Raw genomic sequence first — 20,650 nt, 5'->3', positions numbered from 1 at the left:
ACTTCCTCACACACACACTCAATCTTTAATCAGCTGCAGCTCAGCCGATTTCTCCTCCCTGAGATGGCGGGACACGAGTCGGTGTGTGAGCACACACACAAACTCCCAGCCAGGCTGCGGGTGTGTTCGGGCTGGGTTTCGCTGTCTCGCAGATGGCCACTGGGCACATAGGGAGGGGGGGGGCAGGAGCTCCAACAAGCCGTTTAGGACAGAGAGTGAATACATATACTATACAGAGATGCTGTATGAGTAACCAATGTGATTTTGGAACACTGCACAATATAAATCTATTTTAGTATACCTCAACAATGGAATTATGATCAGTAGAAATGGCCATGCCATGGGACCTTTAATGACCTTTTTTTTCATATTTGTGTTGAATTAATTTCTGCTCTTTGTGTTTCTTGGTTTTAATAGTACTTGCTTTTATCTGAATGCACCAAAACAGCAAAGCAAATTGTTTGTGAAAATATTGACAATAAACACAATTCTGATAGTCATTAAGTGTGCTTTTCAGATTTGTACTAAATGGAACATGAAGCGGGTTCTGTTTGGCCCCCGATAAAGATTTAGCAGAAATGTTTAGCTTTAGTGGAAAGCATAAAAAGGTTTTGATAAATATTAAAATGGATATAGAGTTTAAATGTGGTCTTCAGTCTTTATGCTATGTAGCCTGTTCAAGTTAGGCGAGACAACTCGCTGAGGGCGCCAGTTTTTTTTAAGCATGTTCGCATTTTTTTTCTTCTGAAACACAGAAACAGTAATGAAGCTTCTAATGTAAACAGTAATTAAAATGATGAGTCAAGCCCGCTGAGTAGGACAGTGTTTCCTGAGCACTGAGGTGAAGAAGCATGCATGAAATTCGTTTCAACCCAATTGTGTGCAAATTCACACATTCGATGGAGGTCACTATTCCAGAAGAACAAAACAATCAACAGCTTACGAAGATTTAATGTACATTTATTCTTACCACGTGGAACATATAGTATAAAGATTTCATACTGAATAAATGATATTCATTGAGCCAAAAAAGGGAAAGGGAGGAATTTACATGTTGTCTTAGCTACATAGTCTGAAATACAAATATGCAGAATCCATGACTGAAGAAAAATTGTCAAATGTGTACTTCATCTAGTTTATTTTTGTTGTACCAGGAGATAACAAGTTTTAGCCGTGTCTGCCATACTACGGAGCTGTGGAGAGACCGGAGGTGTGGGTCTAATCGGTGGGGACTGGAGATCACAGACCACACTCACATGTCAGCCTCAATCCCTCACCAATAACAAGAGTGAGAATAGTGACACAGACAGAGACAGACACAGAGAAAGGAAGTGTAATGTACAACATTATATATACACCACAGCAAAGCTGTATTTGAAGTTGAAAACCAGTCCTAAGAGGTGATTTCTTTTCATAAGGGTATTCATACAATCAAGGGATAAGAGGAGGTAAGGGTGTTGTAGGTTCTTGATACTTTGGGGAAGAAAGCCATTTTCTGTTTAACACCAAACTAAAAATGACCTCAAAAACTGTAGAAGAGCTGCATCTTCTGCTTCTTTGTGAAACGTGTGATACAGAATGCTTACACTCAAGAGCAGTACGGTACAGAAAATGTCCTACAATCTACTGCACACTGCACAGGCCTCCCCGGTGAAGGTGTCTATTGACAGCACTTAGTCTACTGTCGGGCTGACTGGTGAAAATCCAACTACAGCAACTATAACCAGTAGGCCACTTGTCAGTCTGTTTCACCTCTGAAAGTCAACCAGTTACAGACTCATTGTGCCCTCGAGGGGAGAGCTAGGGCACGCTGTGTCTTCCAAACTCACTGTAAACGAGACAGCAACTTTGGTTACAGTTTTTGTTTTTCAGCTATTTATTTATTTATTCATCTTTATTAAAAAGTACTTTTCCCCCCAAGTGCAGAACAGTCTCCCAACCGCTGTGCTCTGCTCCATGTCATCCAGTTGGCATTCCTGTTGCAAGTAGTGTCACTTTGTGGGCATCTCTCCGGTTTTGTAATCCCACACAGCTCTGTGATAGCCCTCCTCGAGCAAGGACGGCCTGCGGAGGGCTCAGAGAATGGAGTCTGAAGGATTTCATAAATTAAAGACAGTCACTTGAACTTTCCTTGCCCTGTTAACACACACAAGCCAGGTTTCCAGGGAAGAGGGGATTGGGGATAAAACCCCCCAAAATGTGGAGCCAAGGCTCCCTACAGCTGTCATGACTGGCCCACCAAAAAGAGTACATCACAGATAACATGAGAAACCAGTGAGTTCATAAGGGGAGACACTGAAAGGTCGAGGAGTCGGGACTCTTGTAGTGTGAACTCTGAGTGGTTATCCTCCACCTTGGCTAAGGCGTGCAGCGCCCGGGCAGCCCGCCGCATCATGTCTGGACTTGTGGGCTCGAAGTGCATTCCCTGTAGGTGTAGCAGAGAGCTCTGGCTCTGCTGGAGCTGCGTGGCGGCCAGACTGTCCTCCAGGAAGCCCAGCAAGTTCCCCACGCTGCCTTTCTGCACCGCGATTGCTCGAGCTGCGACGGTATCACCCTGGGCTAGGTTGGCCAATAGGACCACGGCCATCTCCCTGCAGACGGCAACCTTCCTGTCTCCGATTAGCCGCACCAGGCTCCCGTATAGCTTCTCCAACCGACTGAATGGCGGAGTGGCCAGGATGAGGTCCACATTGTTGTCTTGGATGCTTAGTTTGCTAAGTGTTTCCAGCACCAGTCTCTGAGGTGACAAAGCACTGTGGGGGCCCAGGGAGGGGAAGGGGTCCTGGGCCTCTGCCGATGGGCAAACAGCCCAGTGGAGAAGACCATCCAACAGAGGCAGGCAGATGCTCTCGGGGTAGATTGAGAGGTCTAGTTGGCCTGAGATGTTTGCCAAAGTGACCAGTGTGTTCTCCCTCAGGAGCTCCAAGCAGTCCCACCACCATTCATCCCTTTGGCCCAAGCCCTCTTCTGAATCCTCATCTTTCTCGTAGGTGAGCGGTGCTTGTTTGCGCTCAGGGTGCCTGTGATGGAGCAGGATCAGGCGGCCCAGCATCAGCAGCAGCCCAGGATGTTTGGACATCTCGTGGTCGTTGCCTGGCACAAAGGAGAGGCTCCGGACAATGTTGGAGATACAAATGCAGCGGCGGGCTAAAGAGTCCTGCCAGTTAGCCAGTGCGATGAGTGGCCCCTCGTCTTTACTGTGAGGCTCATCTTCCAGGATGATGCCAGTCTGCTTTGCCCTCGGGGTGAAGAGAATGTCAAGGGAAGGAATGGGTCGATTATTCTCCTGGTGATCAACTTTCTCCACTGTTTTTGTCTCAGAATCGTTTTTTCTCTCCTCCTCATTGTCCAGAGAGGGGCTGGTCTTCTCTGCCTCCGCAGCTTTCTCAGAGGAAGAAGTCTCTTTTGACCTTTCTTCTTCGTCCTGGTTCTTCCTTTCCTCTTCATCAGTTAGCAAACTATTTTCCAGGTAAACTTCTGGGACGCGTTGCTTCAGCAACTTTGAGGGCACACATATTCGTTGTCGTGGTTCCAAGAAGTCTTTGCGTGGCTCAAAGTGAGTCTGGATGTGCTCTGTTGAGTCTCCCCCGCCAGCACTCCAATGAATTAACCCGCTGTCAAACTCTTGCATTTTGCCGTGATTATTATTAGCTGGATATGGGTCCTTCTTTCGTATCACCTTTAGAGGGAACTTGTCAAACTTGCTGGCCTGTTGAGGTCTTTCATGGGCAGCTAAGGACTGCGATGAGCCCGTCTGGTCAGAGGAGGAACCCTTGTTCTTCCTGTCCTCATCTTCTGTCTTCTCCCCTTGAGCCTGAGACTCAGAGCACTGCTCTTCCTCTTCTTTCACACGCACTGGAGCCTCCGTTTCTTGTTCCTCCTCTTCATCTTCGTCCTCGTCTCCGTCCTCTTGTTCCATATCCTCAGCTCGAAGCTCTTCTCCTTCTTTGTCCCAGTCTCGTTTCAAGGCATCAGGATCAAGTAGTGTCCTCTGGCCAGGGTCTCCCACCTCGTACTCCCGCAGAATGCCAAAGACTTCGATGAGGCAGCGTCTGAAATACTCAACCACCAACTCCAGCAGGCCGGGTAACTGAAGAAAGAACATTAGATAAACGTTAGACATGATCGCTAAGGATACTGTGCATAGTGATTGTTATAAACAGTCATTAAGTCTCACCGTATTGAGCTCAAAGGTGGAAATACTGTTGTCATCATACAGGAGGATGTTGATGGTGTCTAAGGCCCACGTACTTTCAGCCAACAAACCAGACTTTAGAGACATCATGACTCTCCAGGCCTCCGGGGTTCCTAAGGATTCAAGACAAAAAAGCAACAACTTAGAACCACATAGTTATAGCAGTGCTGTCAATCATAAAAAGGTTTAATGTTTAAATATACTATATTATTTAATTTTAGGCATACCAATATCTTTTACGGTGAGTCTTCGCCGTGGTTTCAGGATTGGATGGGAGGCTTCTATAGACCCCGGGGGGAAAGGCATGTCTCGCCTTATTAGGGGCGACTGCACCGGAGGGGGCACTATGTGAGACGCAGGCACTGGAGGGCCGGCCTTCTGCATCTTCATGACTCCGTGCATATAGGGAGATTTACTCGGTGATGTCCTGCTATCCATGGGGCGGGGCATGGAGGCGGGGCTGGACACCTGTGGAATGTGGTTCTGCACCCCCTGAAGGGACTGGTAGGTGGACTGTACCGGGCGAGGCATTGGCTGGCCGGGCCCGGCTGGACCATAAGAAGGCTGCCGAGGGCCCATCTGACCCCCCCACTGGCCATCGTGATTCATGCGCTGCTCTGACGACATCATCTCCTCCGAGCGGTTCATGCCAGGGTAACCGGGTCCCTGGGGTGGGCCGCCCTGCCGACCGGGGTAGTTCTGATAGTTCATGTCTCGCGGCCCCTGCCACATACCTCCCTGAGGACCCTCGGGGCCTGGCTGCATCATCTGAGGGGGCATGTTGGGCTGAGCGTTGGGCCCCGTCGAACCCTGCATACGTTCACGGCCAAATGGGAATGGGAACTGATTGCTTGGGCCAGGTGGACGCCGATCAGGGCCGGGGTAGGGCCCGCTGCCGCTGTACTGATTGTACGACTCTTGCTGTCCTGAAGAGGGTGCAGGGGCCCCTCCTGGCTGCTGCTGCTGCTGCTGCTGCTGCTGTTGCGGAGGTTGTTGTCCGCCATGGAAGGGCCCACTGTACTCCGCCTCATGACGTTTTGATGGAGGATAACCCCCTTCCACAGGACGCTTGTAACCCTACGCATCAAAAAGGTACAGAGACACAATTGATTTCACACCATAACAGTAGAACAAAACTAAATCCACTTTATAGTGTCATACTAGGCAAAGAGAAAAATATATACTAAGTCAATACAGTGTATTGAGCATCATGTGAGTGAGTGTAGTGCAGATTAATCATTGACCTGTTGTTGTGGGTACATTCCAGGCTGCTGATTTTGGTAGGAGCCTCCAGGGGGCGTTCCCTGTCCAGCATACTGATTACCATAGGAATCATGCCTGCAAACATAATGCCTCGTCAGTGTGATCATGAACATAATATGCATTTCTATGTCGCAAGCTCACATTTACAGTCAACATTATGTCTTATAGTGTTTTGTGAGCAAAACATATCAAGAGTTTCTATTTATTTAAAGCTTTACACACTCATTATTCTTCATTTGTTTTTATACCCGTCTCAGTTGAATCAATAGGATTTTTTGTATACATCTATTTTTGTACTGTTTAAATATTATGTTAAATGGAAAAACTAAACTATTTGTGTTAATTGTACTGCAAACTAGCTGGTATAATACAGGCCTAGAGTAATTTTATAAAATGGGATTCACATTTCATTCCAACCTGACTGTGCTGCCTTTACCACACCCACATACAATAAACCCAAGCCAAAAAAAACTTTGTGATCAATTGAGATGTAGAATTAAAATGTTACCCATAAGGTAAAGCATTTAATTTATAATGCTTATTAATGTAGAAATGTTTAAGATGGTACACTTTGTAAAAATGCAAATATGTTTTTTATGAAGTTTGAACAGTTTCCATTGACAGGGGCTATGGGTACTGACCGTGGCTGCTGTGGTGGGAAGCGATTTGGCGAATACATCCCTGCGTCGGCATTGGCAGGCATCATAGGGTTTGGCTGAGGAGCCCCGGATCCCATGTTGCCCTCTGGGCCCATTCCCGGCTCCGATCTGGATAACCAGAACAATACACATGGTACATTTAAATCTTTACAGAGACACTACAACATGAATACTTTGGTGGCAAATGAATATTGGTTACTAGCCAGATATCAGATGCTACCAGTCCAAATGGGTACAACTGGGCTATCAGTCATTTTGCAACAAATTATTGATGTGGAATTATTTTTCAGAGTAGCACATTTTTCTAATAGAAACCAATCTGTTCACAATGAAATTGAGTAAATAGATATCATTTCACAACCGCTATAAAGTAAAGTGCACTGGAAAGATAAGCATGGACATGACACGTGTGCCACATTCCAAACTCAATTTATATTTAAAAAAGTAAAACTTCTTTCAGATCTGTTGACTGAATTTTGAGTGTTTTTTGGTACATTTTTAATAACCAAACCATGTCAATCCATGGCATTACATCGACTAATGTGTAATAAGCTAGCTGACTCCTTGGCCCATTACCATGACCCATTTCTTGAAATTCGTTCAATCACAAACATGTTCAGCTTTAGAAAAACCTTTCATGACCTGCATAAGAACTTTTAGGTGCGACTAATCATAAAAATAGCTGCTGGTTATAATCAGTGTTCAACAACCTTGAAAATTCCATCTTCCTATCACTGATTTGTACCTCCTGTCGTAGCCTGGTCCATAGGGATACTGCTGTCTGGGCCCCATGGGCATCGTGCCTATGGCCCCAGGCAGTCCTCTGTTGAATGGAGGCTGATGTTGCTGCTGCTGTGGTTGTGGCGGTTGCTGCTGCTGATGGTCACCCACCCCGCTGTTAGGGCCTGGGTTAGCTGGTAGGAAGTGTTCCCCGACTGGAAATGCATTCAAAATCATTTGCATTAATAATAGACTAACTCAACAGGTAATATAGATAGTTCTTTAGTTTCTAGGACACCCACCTTTGCGCATGTTACCAAAGGGGTCCTTGTTGGGTTCGAAGGAGCCCATGCGCCCCTGAACGTCCGCCGGGTTCATGCCGGACTGATAGGCAGAGTTGGGCGTCAGGTTTTTCCTGGGGAAAGCAGGGTCGCTTCCTTCAGAGAAGGGGTCCTGCAGGTTAACGCTGCTCCTAGTAAGAAGCAGGGGTGAGAAGAAGGGGAAATAAGGAGATGGTGGGAGAGAGGGAGGAAGAGGCAGAAATAAATTAGTTTCTCTTATCAAAATGTCTTAAAATCTAGGACAAAATGGTAAAGTCAGGGGTGTTAAACAACGGTCACCTGGACCCGGGTGTCATTGGGGGCATCTGGGTGTGAGGAGTGGAGGCTGGGGTGGGAGGTTTAAGGTCCCCCCCCTCAGCCATGGAGCTGCTGGTGGACTGGGGTGTCTGTGGACCCTGCAGAGAGCCTGACCCAGCTGTGGAGCAGAGGGACGCTTCAGTTCGGAATAAAGACAGGAGCAGACAGACATGGTACATGACTTTAATTACACTAAAAAAACACAGGTTATGTTTGTAGGTAAGTGCATTCATTTAAACTGCACTTAAACATGTATTTGATTGGAATTGAGTGCAGCTCTAACCTGGAGAGGGTGGCTGGACCTTAGCAGCTTGGTTCTTTTTGTTGTCTGTCACAATCTCAGGAGGAGGGTCCTCGCCTCGCTCAATTTTGCACTCAAAGGCGTACAGACACTGGACGTACTGTTTCTTCAAAGAACTGGCAGCACTGCTGGATGTACCCACATTCAAGGATGTGGCCAGATCGCGCCATTTCTTATTCTTACTCACCTGGGAGATGCATAAACACATAATACTTAGAATAGGGGGGCAAGCAATACATGGAGTTTTGAATGAATTGTAAATGTATAAATGCAGTATTAACCTGTGCCATGCTTCCGATCTCTTTGACTGACATATACAGTCGGAAGAGATCAAGGGGTTTGCGGCCCACAGCGGGCAGGTTGGTCATCGGCATGGCTTTTTCTTCCACAAAAGCCAAATATCGGTCCACCCATATCTTTCTCTCCGGCTCCGGTCCTAACTCATACAGACGGGTTATCTTCTCATTGGTAGTGGTCGAAGAGTTGGACTTCTACATTTAAAAAAGGAGAAAATAATAGAATTGTAGACATTTATGGGTTGAAGACTTTCTAAAGTTTTCTAATATAATGCCGTCACAACATGTGGTCGACAGGTTACCTTGGATTTGGGCTCCGGCTTGGGTGTTGCACCCCCATCTACTTTATTATTCATCTTATTGTTCATTTCTGGACTGGGGGCCATGCCTTGACACAATAGTAGGGATTGGAATTAGCTTTTTAAATGCCACATTAAAAACAAGTGAACAAAGCTAGGGCTGGTCATCTCTGTACAACTTACCACTTGAGTTATTGGCCATGTTCGGCCCCATGGGATAAGGTGATCCACCTTGAGGGTTCATCATTCCAGGCATGTTGTTCATAGGAGGGCCATAGGGTGGGCCGGAGCCCATCATTCCTGGAGACATGCTGGGGTATCCAGGCATCCTGGCCAGAGGAAAAATAAATCTGGTTTTCATAAAAGTGACAAAGTATGGACCAGGAATCTCATAAAGTCAATCAGAGGTCTAGTGTGAGGTGAACAGAGTCTCCATGGTAAACCTACCTGTTGTGCATGGAGTTGGTGGCAGGATGCTGCATGGCAGAGGGGTCCTGGGGCTTTCTGTTCATGCCTGGAGGAGGACACATGCCTGAGCCTACCTGGGGTGGCATGTTGCCCATGTTAGGGCCCATGTTGGGACCCATGTTGGGTGCCATGTTGGGGGCCATGTTGGGGGCCATGTTGGGGGCCATGTTGGGGGCCATGTTTGGACCCATGTTTGGGCCATAGGGACGTGGCCCCATTTGATGAGGAGGCATCCTTCCGGGGGGCATGCCGGCATACGGCGGTCCCCCACCCTGTCCTGCCATGGCATTCATTGGGCCCATGCCCGGACCAGTGTAGTTTGCGTTGGGCATGTTTCCATAGCCAGGTTGCCGTGGATAACCTAAGGATGTCATTTTTAGAAAAAGATTATCAGGGAGAGAAACCACTTGGCTGTGGCTGTATACTGGTCTTGAAAAAACACGGCAACAGTATTTGTGTTCACTTTAAAATGTGGATATTCGGAGCAACAGGAGTCTTTTACTCAAGAGATATGTGATGCAGACTTTTTTTCCTACAGTGTGCTAGCAGAGAGAGCTATGCACCCTGAGCAACAAGCCTTCGTCACAGTCTCAGCTCTACTGACAGGAGGCTCTGCTACGTCAGCTGACTCTCTGCTTCACAGCTATAAATAGCTGCAACAGAGTCAGAGGGAGGGACCATGGTATTCATATGAGGCAGGGGAGATATATTCCATAGGTTTTCCTAATGGAAACTAAACACTAGAGAACCTCAGAAATATAAGTAAATTAAGTGGAAAACTTTTTGCAACATAATCGTTTAAAAAAAATCCTCCTCTAAAGCCCATTATATAATTAATCTTTCCAAATCATCAGAGCATAATTTATAGTAAATAAATCTCTCTTCAAGTAAAACATAATGAAGATAATGTAATAGTACACACCTTGTGGGCCATATTGTCCCCCCTGCTGTCCATAACCACCCATGGAGTTGTTCTGCTGATATGGGCCTATCCCAGGATGCATCTGTCCCCCTGAGGACTGTCGCGGGGACAGTGCAGAGGCTGACTGGGGGGAGCCATAAGGGGGCATCTGAGGGTTTCTCTGCATAAACCCTGAAAGAGGGATGGAGAAGGCGCTCAGAATCAGTTTCTGCGTCGAACACTGTTGACGTGTAAATCTCTATGTACACTTTGCGTTTTGACTGCAGCATACCTCTGTCCTGCGCCATGGGAGACTGGCTCATTGCAGGATGTAGACTCCCATCTGAATGGACACTCGATGGCCTGGGAGGCATCTGGGTCCCTAAAAATAATAATATAATGAGTTGATTTAGTGACAGTCGAAAGTGGGTACAAGTATTGACTTTCAAGGTACTGTGCTTGTCAGTAACCATATGTTGAGTAGGAAGTTAAGTAGTATGTCCCTATGTAACAATTGTATCTATACTAAAAATGTGGTTGAAAAACGTTCTAATGGGTATCGATTATAAATGGAGAAATTCAGTAACCTTGAAAGAAACCTAGGGCCAGTGATTCAAACAGGATTGGTAAGCATTTACTGCTGGACCCATTGGGTGAGTAAGTAAGATTGCATATATTTTTTAGAAAGCATTATGGCTTCAATAAAGTGAATAGAAGAGAATAGTGTTATTAGAGTATGGTACCGTGTAATTCTAAGTTAAAGACATTTCAGAGGGAAGCACCGAAATGATTCAAGCACATTTCAGAAGGAAGCACTTGAATAAAAAAGTATATATAATAATATTTTTATATTAAGTGTTAACCATTAAATGTTTAGAGAATAGTTGTCATGTATTGCAATGAAAATCATTAAGAATTTCAGAACTTGCTAATGATCATATGCCTAATTTCAGTGTGAGGGATCAGCCCACCTGGCATGTTGGCAGGTGACAGCGGTCCTGTGCGGGGCGTGCTGGCACCGGCAGGGGAGCCAGCTGGTGAAGGTGAAGGCCCTCGGATGCCTGGCAGGTGGGGAGACGTATGAGGAGAGAAGGGCGACTGAGCCTGGTTACTCTGCTCGCCCTGGCTGCTCGACACACCTGACGTGCTCACACCGGGGCTCAGGGCGCTCTCTGCACCTGTAGGCAGGTCATCGATGGACCCCGACAGGTCCTGAAAACACAAACAGGAAGGGCAGAAGAAGGGTCACAAACATGAAATACTTTAAACAGTTTGAAAAAAAGAAAACTGTTATTTTTGTTTAATACTCCGGCTGTAGTATCAGCAGGTTGCAATTCCTGCTCCGTTGTTTATATACCAGTGACACACATACAGATACTACACATGCACACAAAGGCCCAGAGGCCTTTGTCCTTATTTATCTTTTTCAAAGAAAAAAACGAGTGTGCATTAGGGCCAGGGGTTGTCATGGTTACTAAGGCTTGTAGGATGCCAGCTGAGTCAGCATGTAGCAGCAGCCTTGCCATGTGATTTTAATACACAAACAAACAAACTGTCTTGTGTTCATCTGATATGTACTTATTTACACAGCACCTTTTACATAGATGTTTCTCAAAATCTGCTCTCGGACAAAGACTAAAATCATTAAGGGGCGGAAGCAGCCACAACACAAACGGAAAGCAAAATGAAAGCTTAAAAAAATTAATAGCTGACATTTAAAAGGGGGAATTTAAGTGATGGGCCTGATATTGTCATATATTCGATATATTGACAGATTAATATGTCCAGTGGAATTTAAACAAGGACACAAATAGAAACTTGCCCTCTCCTCGGGGTGAAAGACAAATAAAATGTGAAAGGCTTTCTATGTTCCAGCAGAGACTTAAGAAGAAACTGACCGGAAGGCTGGAGGGGCGGCCTTGACTGTCCTCTGGGCCAGATTTAGGCTGAGTGGATGGAGGGGCGTTGGACTGAAATGAGTCCTGCGATACCTCCTAAAAGACACCAGAACACATGCTTAAGTATACTGCCAGAGTTACAGGACAGCATGCATGTGATCACAGTATTTAATTAAGTATGATAGCTATGTTGCCTGACTGGGGTAGTACCTGCTGTGGTGGAGGAGGAAACCGCTGATAAGGTGACTGTTGTGCTTGCTGCTGCTGCTGCTGCTGCTGCTGCTGTTGTTGTTGTTGTTGTTGTTGTTGTTGTTGTTGTTGTTGTTGTTGTTGTTGTTGTTGTTGCTGCTGCTGCTGCTGCTGCTGCTGCTGCTGCTGCTGCTGCTGCTGCTGCTGCTGCTGCTGCTGCTGAGGGTTCTGTGAGTACGCTGCAGGCTGGCCCTGTGGGTGTTGGCTGTGTCCTGGTGGCTGCTGTGGAGGCTGGGGCTGGGGCTGGGGCTGGGGCTGTGGCTGGGGCTGTGGCTGGGGCTGTGGCTGGGGCTGCGAGGGGGGCTGCTGAGGCCCCTGTGTGGACCCTGGGTAGTTGGACTGGCCCTGTGATCCTGGGGGTTCCTGGGAACTTGGCTGCTGTGGGGCCTGACTGGGAGGACCCTGCTGCTGGGCGTAGAGAGACTGGCCAGATTGTGGGGCTGAGGATTGGGAATAAGGTGGCTGAGACTGTGTAGGCCCTTGGGACGGGCCTGGCAGCGGCCCCTGGGATTGTGGGGGCTGCTGATAAGGTTGTCCTCCCTGGGTGTGTGAAGCAGAAGTCGGTGCAGGGTGGGTTTGCCCTGGGTAAGGCGCCTGGCCCCCCGGTTGTCCTGGTGGGGTCTGGGAGTAAGGGGTCTGCTGCTGGCTCGGGTGAGGAGCCTGGCCGGGCTGGTTGTAATACGGTGCCTGGCCCTGAGAGCCATAGCCTCCTGGTCCCTGCTGTCCATAAGATCCCATCTACACAGAATAAACATATACATAAGACTTCAAACACAACTGAAACGCTGATGTAGATAAAATGTGTCACTTAGGACCAGAGTTACCATTAGCCGGTAATTACCGGACTATGACCTGTAAAATATGCTGAAGACCGGCAAATCTAAATCTCTCCGGTCAAAATGTCCGCTCAAAAATAATTTGTCCTTAGCGCAATACCGCATCAGTTGCGCCACTCATGTGACAGACAAAAGATTATGTGACAGACAAGAANCTGCGTTTGATACTATCGACCATGATATCCTATTGCAAAGACTAGAGCACTTAGTTGGCATACAGGGAACTGCTCTAGGCTGGTTTAGGTCCTATTTGTCGGAACGCTCTCAGTTTGTGTGTGTCAACGATGAATCTTCCATGCAAACCAAAGTTAGCCATGGAGTGCCACAGGGCTCAGTGCTCTGACCTATTTTGTTCACATTATATATGCTTCCGTTAGGCAATATTATAAGGAATCATTCTGTACATTTTCATTGTTATGCGGATGATACTCAACTATATTTATCCATCAAGCCTGATGAAACCAATCTAAATAAAATTCAAGACTGCCTCAAGGATTTAAAAACGTGGATCACCTTACATTTTTTTATGTTAAACACGGCTAAAACTGAAGTTATTGTATCCCAAAGAATCAACAAAACATACTATCTAAAGATATACTAGTTATGGATGGCATTAATTTGGCCTCCAGTGAGACTGTAAGGAATCTTGGTGTTATATTTGATCAGGATTTATCCTTTAACGCCCACATAAAATTAATATCAAGGACTGCCTACTTCCATCTACGCAACATTGCCAAAATTAGGCATATCTTGCCTCAAAACGATGCAGAGAAACTAGTCCATGCATTTGTTACTTCTAGGCTGGATTATTGTAACTCCTTATTGTCAGGGTGTACCAAGAAGTCAGTTAAGTCGCTTCAGCTGATTCAAAATGCTGCAGCTTGTGTACTAATCAGAGTTAGGAAAAGGGACCACATTACTCCTGTTCTGGCTGCCTTACACTGGCTCCCTATAGAACACAGGATAGAATTTAAAATTCTTCTTCTCGCCTACAAAGCCCTTAATGGGCAGGCGCCATCTTACCTTAAAGAACTTATTATACCCTACTGTCCTCCTACTAGGGCATTGCATTCCAAGAATGCAGGGTTGTTGGTTGTTCCTAGAGTTTCTAAAAGTACAATGGGAGCCAGAGCCTTTTCTTATCAAGCTCCACTTTTGTGGAATCAGCTTCCAGTTTGTGTTCGGGCGGCAGACAGCCTATCTGTTTTTAAGAGTACGCTTAAAACCTTCCTTTTTGATAAAGCTTAAAATAAAATAATCTAATAAGAGTGCATTGACGTAGATACGTTGTGCCTCTTCACCTATACATTTCAGTTCTTACTCTTTCACTTAANTAGCGCAGCATTATGCATTTGTGATTTGTTTACATGCCCACCGGAACCCCGAGGCATTATCAACAGATCAACTCACAATCAACCCATACAGGACATCTCTTTCTCCACATTAAGTGTTAGACATTAGAAAGAGATGTCCTGTATGGGTTGATTGTGAGTTGATCTGTTGATAATGCCTCGGGGTTCCGGTGGGCATGTAAACAAATCACAAATGCATAATGCTGCGCTATACTTTGTGGCCTCACCCAGTTGCATAGCGACGCTTATTGTTTAGATGTGTTTTGATAAGCAGGTAGTCATATCATTAGCTAGAACTAGCTAGATCTGATCGATATGGACATAAACGCGAGTAAAAACTGACAGGAGAGAGAGATCAGCTGCTGCTGACGAGTAGACACGCAGCTCTGCATGATCACCTGCAGCGGTGAGCGGAACAAAACACACACTTCAGGTATCTTCACCTCAGAATATCACACGTAGCTATTTGAATTACCTCTCAAACTACCTAAACTAGTTATAGATATTTTTAGGTTTACTGCCGGGTCACTCATTAGCTGCATGATACTGGCGGGCTGTCAGGAGAAGGAGAGAGCGCTCCGTTTATTATTCCCGTATTATTGTAAATTACTGTACACTTTTGAATAGTTAATCTACTATAATTAGTTTGTTTAATATCGAATCATATCAATTTGTTTTAAAGCTCAATAAATAACAAAGAAGACCTTTGACCGGCACTTTTCTAATTTTGTCCGGAAGATTTAAACTTTAACGGAGATTTTGACCGGCAAAAAAATATTCTAACGGGAACTCTGCTTAGGACTCAGTTCTGAATAAGATAAGATGTGTTAAATACCTGAGGACCATACGGCACGCTACCCATGGCTCCAGGTGAACGTCCTTGCATTCCCACTGGAAATCTTTGAGGACCTGGAGGGCCATAACCCTGACCAGGGTAACCTGGCCCCTGTTGTGGACCTGTGGGAGGCCCTTGCTGTGACTGCTGACTGTATGGACTGCCTGCTCCATATGGTTGACCTCTCATTTTCCCCATTGGGTCAATAGGACCAGGTGGCTAGAGATGGAAAAAACACAAGAAAAAACATTAAGTCAAAAACTTAACCGCATAGGAGAAATTTATGACAGCAAGAGATACCCCTTAAATGCCGCTCTCTTTATTCTTATACTTAATTAGGCAATTAAAGTGTCTCCATAAACTACTTGGCTGCATTATGTAACTTTGATCAACTTAAAGTCTTAAAAACTAACTTAAATGAATGAGGAAATTGTGCCTTTTTTACCTTATTTCCCACGGTCATTACCCAGATTTTTTTCACCTCACTTTGCAATAGTTTCGGAAGTCAACAGAGCTATATATATATATATCTACTTTCGAATGGAGGGCAGTCTGCCCAATCTTAAACATATCCCAGCTGTGCTTCTGTTTTGAGCCTGGTCCAAGTAGCTTTTTTTCCCCTAGAGAAGGCAGTTTGGCTCTGGATGAATGACACCAGAAATGAGCGAAGTACTTTCAAAACAGCAGGAGAGTGAAAAATGCTCAAGAGCCTACTCTGTTTATAAGCCCACGGTAAGCAGAAACTTTCATGCTCAGGTGAAAACTACCTTCTAATAAATCATCAATGTCGTTGAGATAGTCACCATGCTACCGTGGTGAATATGCATTATTACCTCACCTCCATCAAAATCATTTAGTACCCAGACGGTCAGGAATTTTAAGATAATTTCAACACAAGAAAATCTTCTTGAAAACTGAAAGTATCCCCTTACATGAAGTGAATTCCCACATGAGCACTTTGCTGAGGAGAGCCTCCTCGGGATAACAACGGCCCTTTACAAATAGTATGCAAAATGCTTTACATTACATTTTGCAGATCTGAGATAATGAAGTGAAATAAATAAAGAGCAGCACATGGCTAATCTGCATAAGACAGAGAGGAAACTCCCTTGGCTAGTGAGAGATGGTGGACTGCCTTTTGATTGGCTTGCGGGGAGGATTGGGGGGAATTCTATGCAGTCACACAGTCAAACTTGTGTGGCATGCCAGACAGAGCAGCGACACACTCACAAATCCTCACAGGCAGTGGTCAAATGTGCCTATTGCTCCAGTGTAACAAGTTATAATATGAAACAAAGACGTCTATCACTCTATAATTTGTTTACAGAGAGAATCAAAGATAACAAATAAGATGTTATGCAAATCGATTTTTAAAAAAACCAAACAATGATGATGAATGAATAGAGCAGCAGATGTTGTAAACATGAAACGACTGTAATTATGCCATAATGTGTCATTTTTGTCTAGTTTTGAGTCAAACAACACTAGTCTGCAACTTGTATACATTAATGCCGAGTGTAGTTCACAAACATGTTCCTTTTTAGGGAATCAAGCTACAGGGTATGTGATAGGACTGATTCTCATGCTGCCTTGGTGTCTGAACAAAGAGGGTTTTTTGTCTCATTTGGGGAAATATTTGCCAAAAGATCAAATTTAAAAGCACACGTTATTCATGGCCCAGTTTACTCCAACAATGTCTGATTTGTTGAAAGTGAAACAGGAGCAGTTCTGAGGAGTGAAAAAGCAATCCTTCTTGTGACCCTGTGATGAATTAATGGTGAACTTATCAGCAACTGTTGCCCTGCATCACATGTAATTAGTAATGGCCATGAGCAGCGGATGAGGAGCCAATCAGATTACAGCTAGCATGTCAACCAAAGACCAACTATCTCCTGGCTTTGACAGCAGGATTTTACCTCCACAATTCAAATCCCAGTGCAAACTGCAATCTGCAGCCACTCACTCATATGGCTGAGCTGACTGTTTACAGACAACATACAATGGGAAGCCAAGCAGCTTTGCTGCACAGGGAAAGTACTTTAATTAATATGTGACCAAAATGTAATAATTACCATCCTTCCCTAATATTTCGACAGGGCATTTAAATTATTTAAATTGAAGCTATATTAGCCATTTAACTAACCGTGTGAGGCTGATTCGGCATGCAACACATTCCTTCCGTGATAGCCACACAATTATAGCTTATCACACAAGAAAACAATATAAACGTGACCGTACACGAAACTATCTAAAAACGAATGTGTGAACACGTTATAATGTATACACACGTATACAATAAACCCATTAATACCACAATACGTTGTAAATTCAAGGTAAAACAAGCGTACAGACGCTATGGGAGAAAAAACGAGTCGTTGCTCTTCAGTGAGTATTTTCGCCCCTTTTCAAACTCGGGCCTTCTTCGCTCGATGAACGTCCTTACATCGTTTCAACAACTTATATCTTCATCAAGCGGCACTCTTGCATTGCTACATACCTTCATCGATATATCAAAAACAACAATTATTTAAACCGTGTGCTGTAAAAGGAAAAAAACACACACGAGAGGCAGCCATTTTAGAGTCTTTGCGAACTAGTAGCAGACAATGGCTGGCCTGCTACGTTGTAGCTAGGAGGAGGGAAGGAGACGTGCTAAAGCCCACACCGTGTTCCTGTAATAATGAGACTGTACCTGGCTTCTAGCGAGCGGCTGCCCTGCACTTCCCGGGCTCATAGGCGACGGGTGAAGGCTTCTTTGTTGCCAGCCCGGGTTGCTCCCTCCGTACAGCCCGCTGCTGGCCATGTCTGCTGGTCCCTTAGTAGCGCCCTCCTGGCTGCTGTAGTCGTTAGACGGGTAGTTTGGATAACCCCGCGTAGAGCTGGGGGAGGTCAGGAGCTTGTTGAGTGTCGGTGTGGATGTCGGTTGAGGGTTCCCAATGTTATATCTCTGATTACTGTAAGTTCCAGCCATTGCTGTTGGTGTTGGTCCTCCCGCGGGTGGCTGCTGCTTAACGTTAGCTGGCTGCCCCCCAGCTGTCGGCGCCTGGGTACTGCGAGGGGAGTTCATACCGTACGCTTGGCCCGGATAGGGAGTTCTGTTCGGAAACTGGTTATAATTGTTAAACTGGTGGTTGGAAAAGCCATGCTCGTGTGAATTAGGTTGATACGGCTCCATCATGTTGCTCGACTGAACGACCGGACCCGCAGCAGCTGCCATGCCAGGGCTTTGTTGTCCGCCATGTTGATGAAAAGGGGCCCGACCGTAGTGCTGACTATATCCGTACGAAGGAGGAGGAAACGCGGTGCCGTGATGATGCACCAAACCGGGATGGTTATTTCCCTCCGGTCCGACAGAGTCATTCTGGTTATTATTGTTAGCCCTGGGCGGGTTCCCATTCCCGTTCTTCATCTCAGGTTCCCCTCCTCCCCCTGCATTTCCACCGTCGGCCCCGTCCTGCAGATCCCCCCGGCCCGGCGATCCGCTGCCCAAGCCCGGCTGCTTTTTGTCTGACTGCTTATCTCCCGGTACCGAATCCTCCTTGGGGTCTCGATCCGGCTTTTTAAGTTCGGAAGGCGGGCTAGTGTTAAGAGTGGCGGCGCTGGCGACCTGAGCGGCCATGATATACCCCCCCACCCCACCTCTCTCTCCCTCTCTCGGCGAGTCAGTCACAATCAAAAGCTAGCATTGAATATAAATAATTGTTTATAACCATTTATCCTTGAGCCGATTCATTCCCACCCTCATACCGGACCGAATCCGGCTGCCATCCCGGTTCCGGTTCCGTAAATGGGTTAAGTATATGATGGACGCTCCATACAATGCGTAAAAAAGCGACAGAAATTGTTGTGGGAGTTGTGTTACTGAGTCCGGGTAGAGGCAGGGAGCAGACCCAACCAACACGAGGCTCCGCTACATACAGCCATTTTACTGAGCCGCACAGATGGCTGCAAGACATGGACTGGATCCGCTTCAATGCGGACTGGACTTTTTTCTTACCACCACATTGTCTTTTTCCCCCTAGGTGGAATATCTTCTTCACACGAAGATAGTCTAATGTTCACACAACTTACCAATGTACTGTTGCCAACATATAAGAACTATGTGCTCTAAACCAACCGTTCAGTACAACACAATCATATTACTAGTTTATCAGGGAAAGGGGGGACTAATACATTTAATATTATTTTACTTATGTGTGTTTTGCACGTATGTGAATGACACAGTTGCGAGTGTGAAGAGTTGTACAGTACTGCAAGATGGTTATTCAATGAAACAGGGAGTCTGGCTTCCACGCACACATACACATAGCCTACTAATTCATACTTGGGGGGGAAAAAGGGCAGTGATAGTCATATAAATGTATTAAAGCTCAGAAATCTGCCTTTGTACATTGTTGTTTATACTTGATTTCCACCAGTGATTCTGAGTGGTATTTAGGCAAGCAAAGGCAACACACACAGGTTTTTCCAGAGTAGAAGGAAGCCTTGCAGCAAACGAGACTACCAATGCACATTCCCTCTTCCTCCCTCCCTCCCCTGCCTGCTCTGCTCTCCTCTACCACCCCCTCTCCTCTCTGTCTGTCTCTCACTCCAGCAGAAACACTCCTCTGCTGAGTGTGGGGGGATGGGTGCTCACAGGCTCTCTCACCCTACTAACATTGAACTACGCGGTACAGGGAAAGAAAAAAAACTAGACCCTATCTACCAGACAGAGGATGCATGAACAGTTTCAAAGTCTCCCCAACAATTAGAAAAATTGAGTATTGAGGATTGAATTGTCCGCCGCCTCTCCTCAGTCAAATGAAGCAGACATTTTTGGCATCCACAAAATGCACAGGGTGTGTGCACAGCATTGAGAAGGGGGTGGTAATGACAAGTGTGTGTGTGTGTGTGTGTACTTTTGTGTGCTATGCTGAGGGAGTTGTTATTTTATTTTTTTAATGCAAATGTATTTTAAGGGTTTTAAGACATGTTTTCCTTCGATTGGTTGTTGATTAAAATTCAGATTCTGGGTTTAAGTGGGACGAGGTTGCCTTTTTGGTTTATGTTCTCACTCTCTGCACACACGCGCACACGCACACAAACTGCCTCTCGCTCACACACAAACACACAAACTGCCTCTAACACGCACACACTGCCTCTCTCGCTCACACACACAAACTGTCTCTCTCGCTCTCTCTCACACACATGCACTCGCACACACATCTACCTCTAGGGGGGAAAAGGCAGGAAGTAGCAGTGGGAAGTAGCAGTGAGCAGGCATACTTGATCACATGTACAAACATTGGAACACAATTTAACATTCTGCCTGACACACCCCCTCATCCACTGCGAGCAGAGAGCTTTGCAGGCACATATTTTTTTTTCACAGCCACCACATCATACCATACAGGGTTAATGTGATTTCCCACATCAGTGCGAGCTTGCAAAGGGGATCACGCTTTATTTCAGAGTGAATACAGCAGTGCATGAGAAGTACATTCACTCTGACACGAAGCCCCTTGTTTAATGTTTGTATGAGTGTCTAGACTTTTGAATTTTAATGTTAATGAGGTACATTCATTAATGCGGATGTTGGGTTTTTTAACTGGGTTTCACAGTAAAGACAGAGTATAAGGGCAGCAGTGGAAACAAAGTCATCTCCCAAGTTAAAAAGAGAGTTTTAGTTAGCTTTTTTAGAAAGACAGTCTTCCATCGCAGGGACCAGACACAGGGCCAGTTGTGCAGAAACAGATTTAAT

At 45.7% G+C, this 20,650-nt stretch overlaps 1 protein-coding gene across 1 annotated transcript; it reads right to left on the bottom strand.

The window, feature by feature from the left end:
* Positions 1-944: 944 nt before the first annotated feature.
* Positions 945-18,821, bottom strand: arid1aa (AT-rich interaction domain 1Aa). Its single transcript, XM_010793718.1, has 20 exons — positions 17,603-18,821; positions 14,911-15,129; positions 11,849-12,625; positions 11,639-11,734; positions 10,712-10,952; positions 10,033-10,122; positions 9,762-9,932; positions 8,819-9,200; positions 8,555-8,700; positions 8,375-8,460; positions 8,058-8,267; positions 7,759-7,963; positions 7,458-7,593; positions 7,140-7,309; positions 6,863-7,052; positions 6,100-6,225; positions 5,440-5,533; positions 4,423-5,272; positions 4,178-4,308; positions 945-4,090 (listed from the first exon to the last, which is right to left on the bottom strand). Exons 1-20 carry the CDS (start codon positions 18,527-18,529, stop codon positions 2,225-2,227), a joined length of 7,113 nt encoding a protein of 2,370 aa, XP_010792020.1. The 5' UTR covers positions 18,530-18,821; the 3' UTR covers positions 945-2,224.
* Between the last annotated feature and the right edge of the window lie 1,829 nt (positions 18,822-20,650).

Source organism: Notothenia coriiceps, unplaced genomic scaffold (assembly GCF_000735185.1).
Source record: "Notothenia coriiceps isolate Sejong01 unplaced genomic scaffold, NC01 NC01_scaffold00037244, whole genome shotgun sequence".
NCBI lineage: Eukaryota > Metazoa > Chordata > Actinopteri > Perciformes > Nototheniidae > Notothenia > Notothenia coriiceps.
The sequence above is the reverse complement of the archived record's forward strand: the minus strand, read 5'-3'. Positions and strand labels throughout refer to the sequence as shown.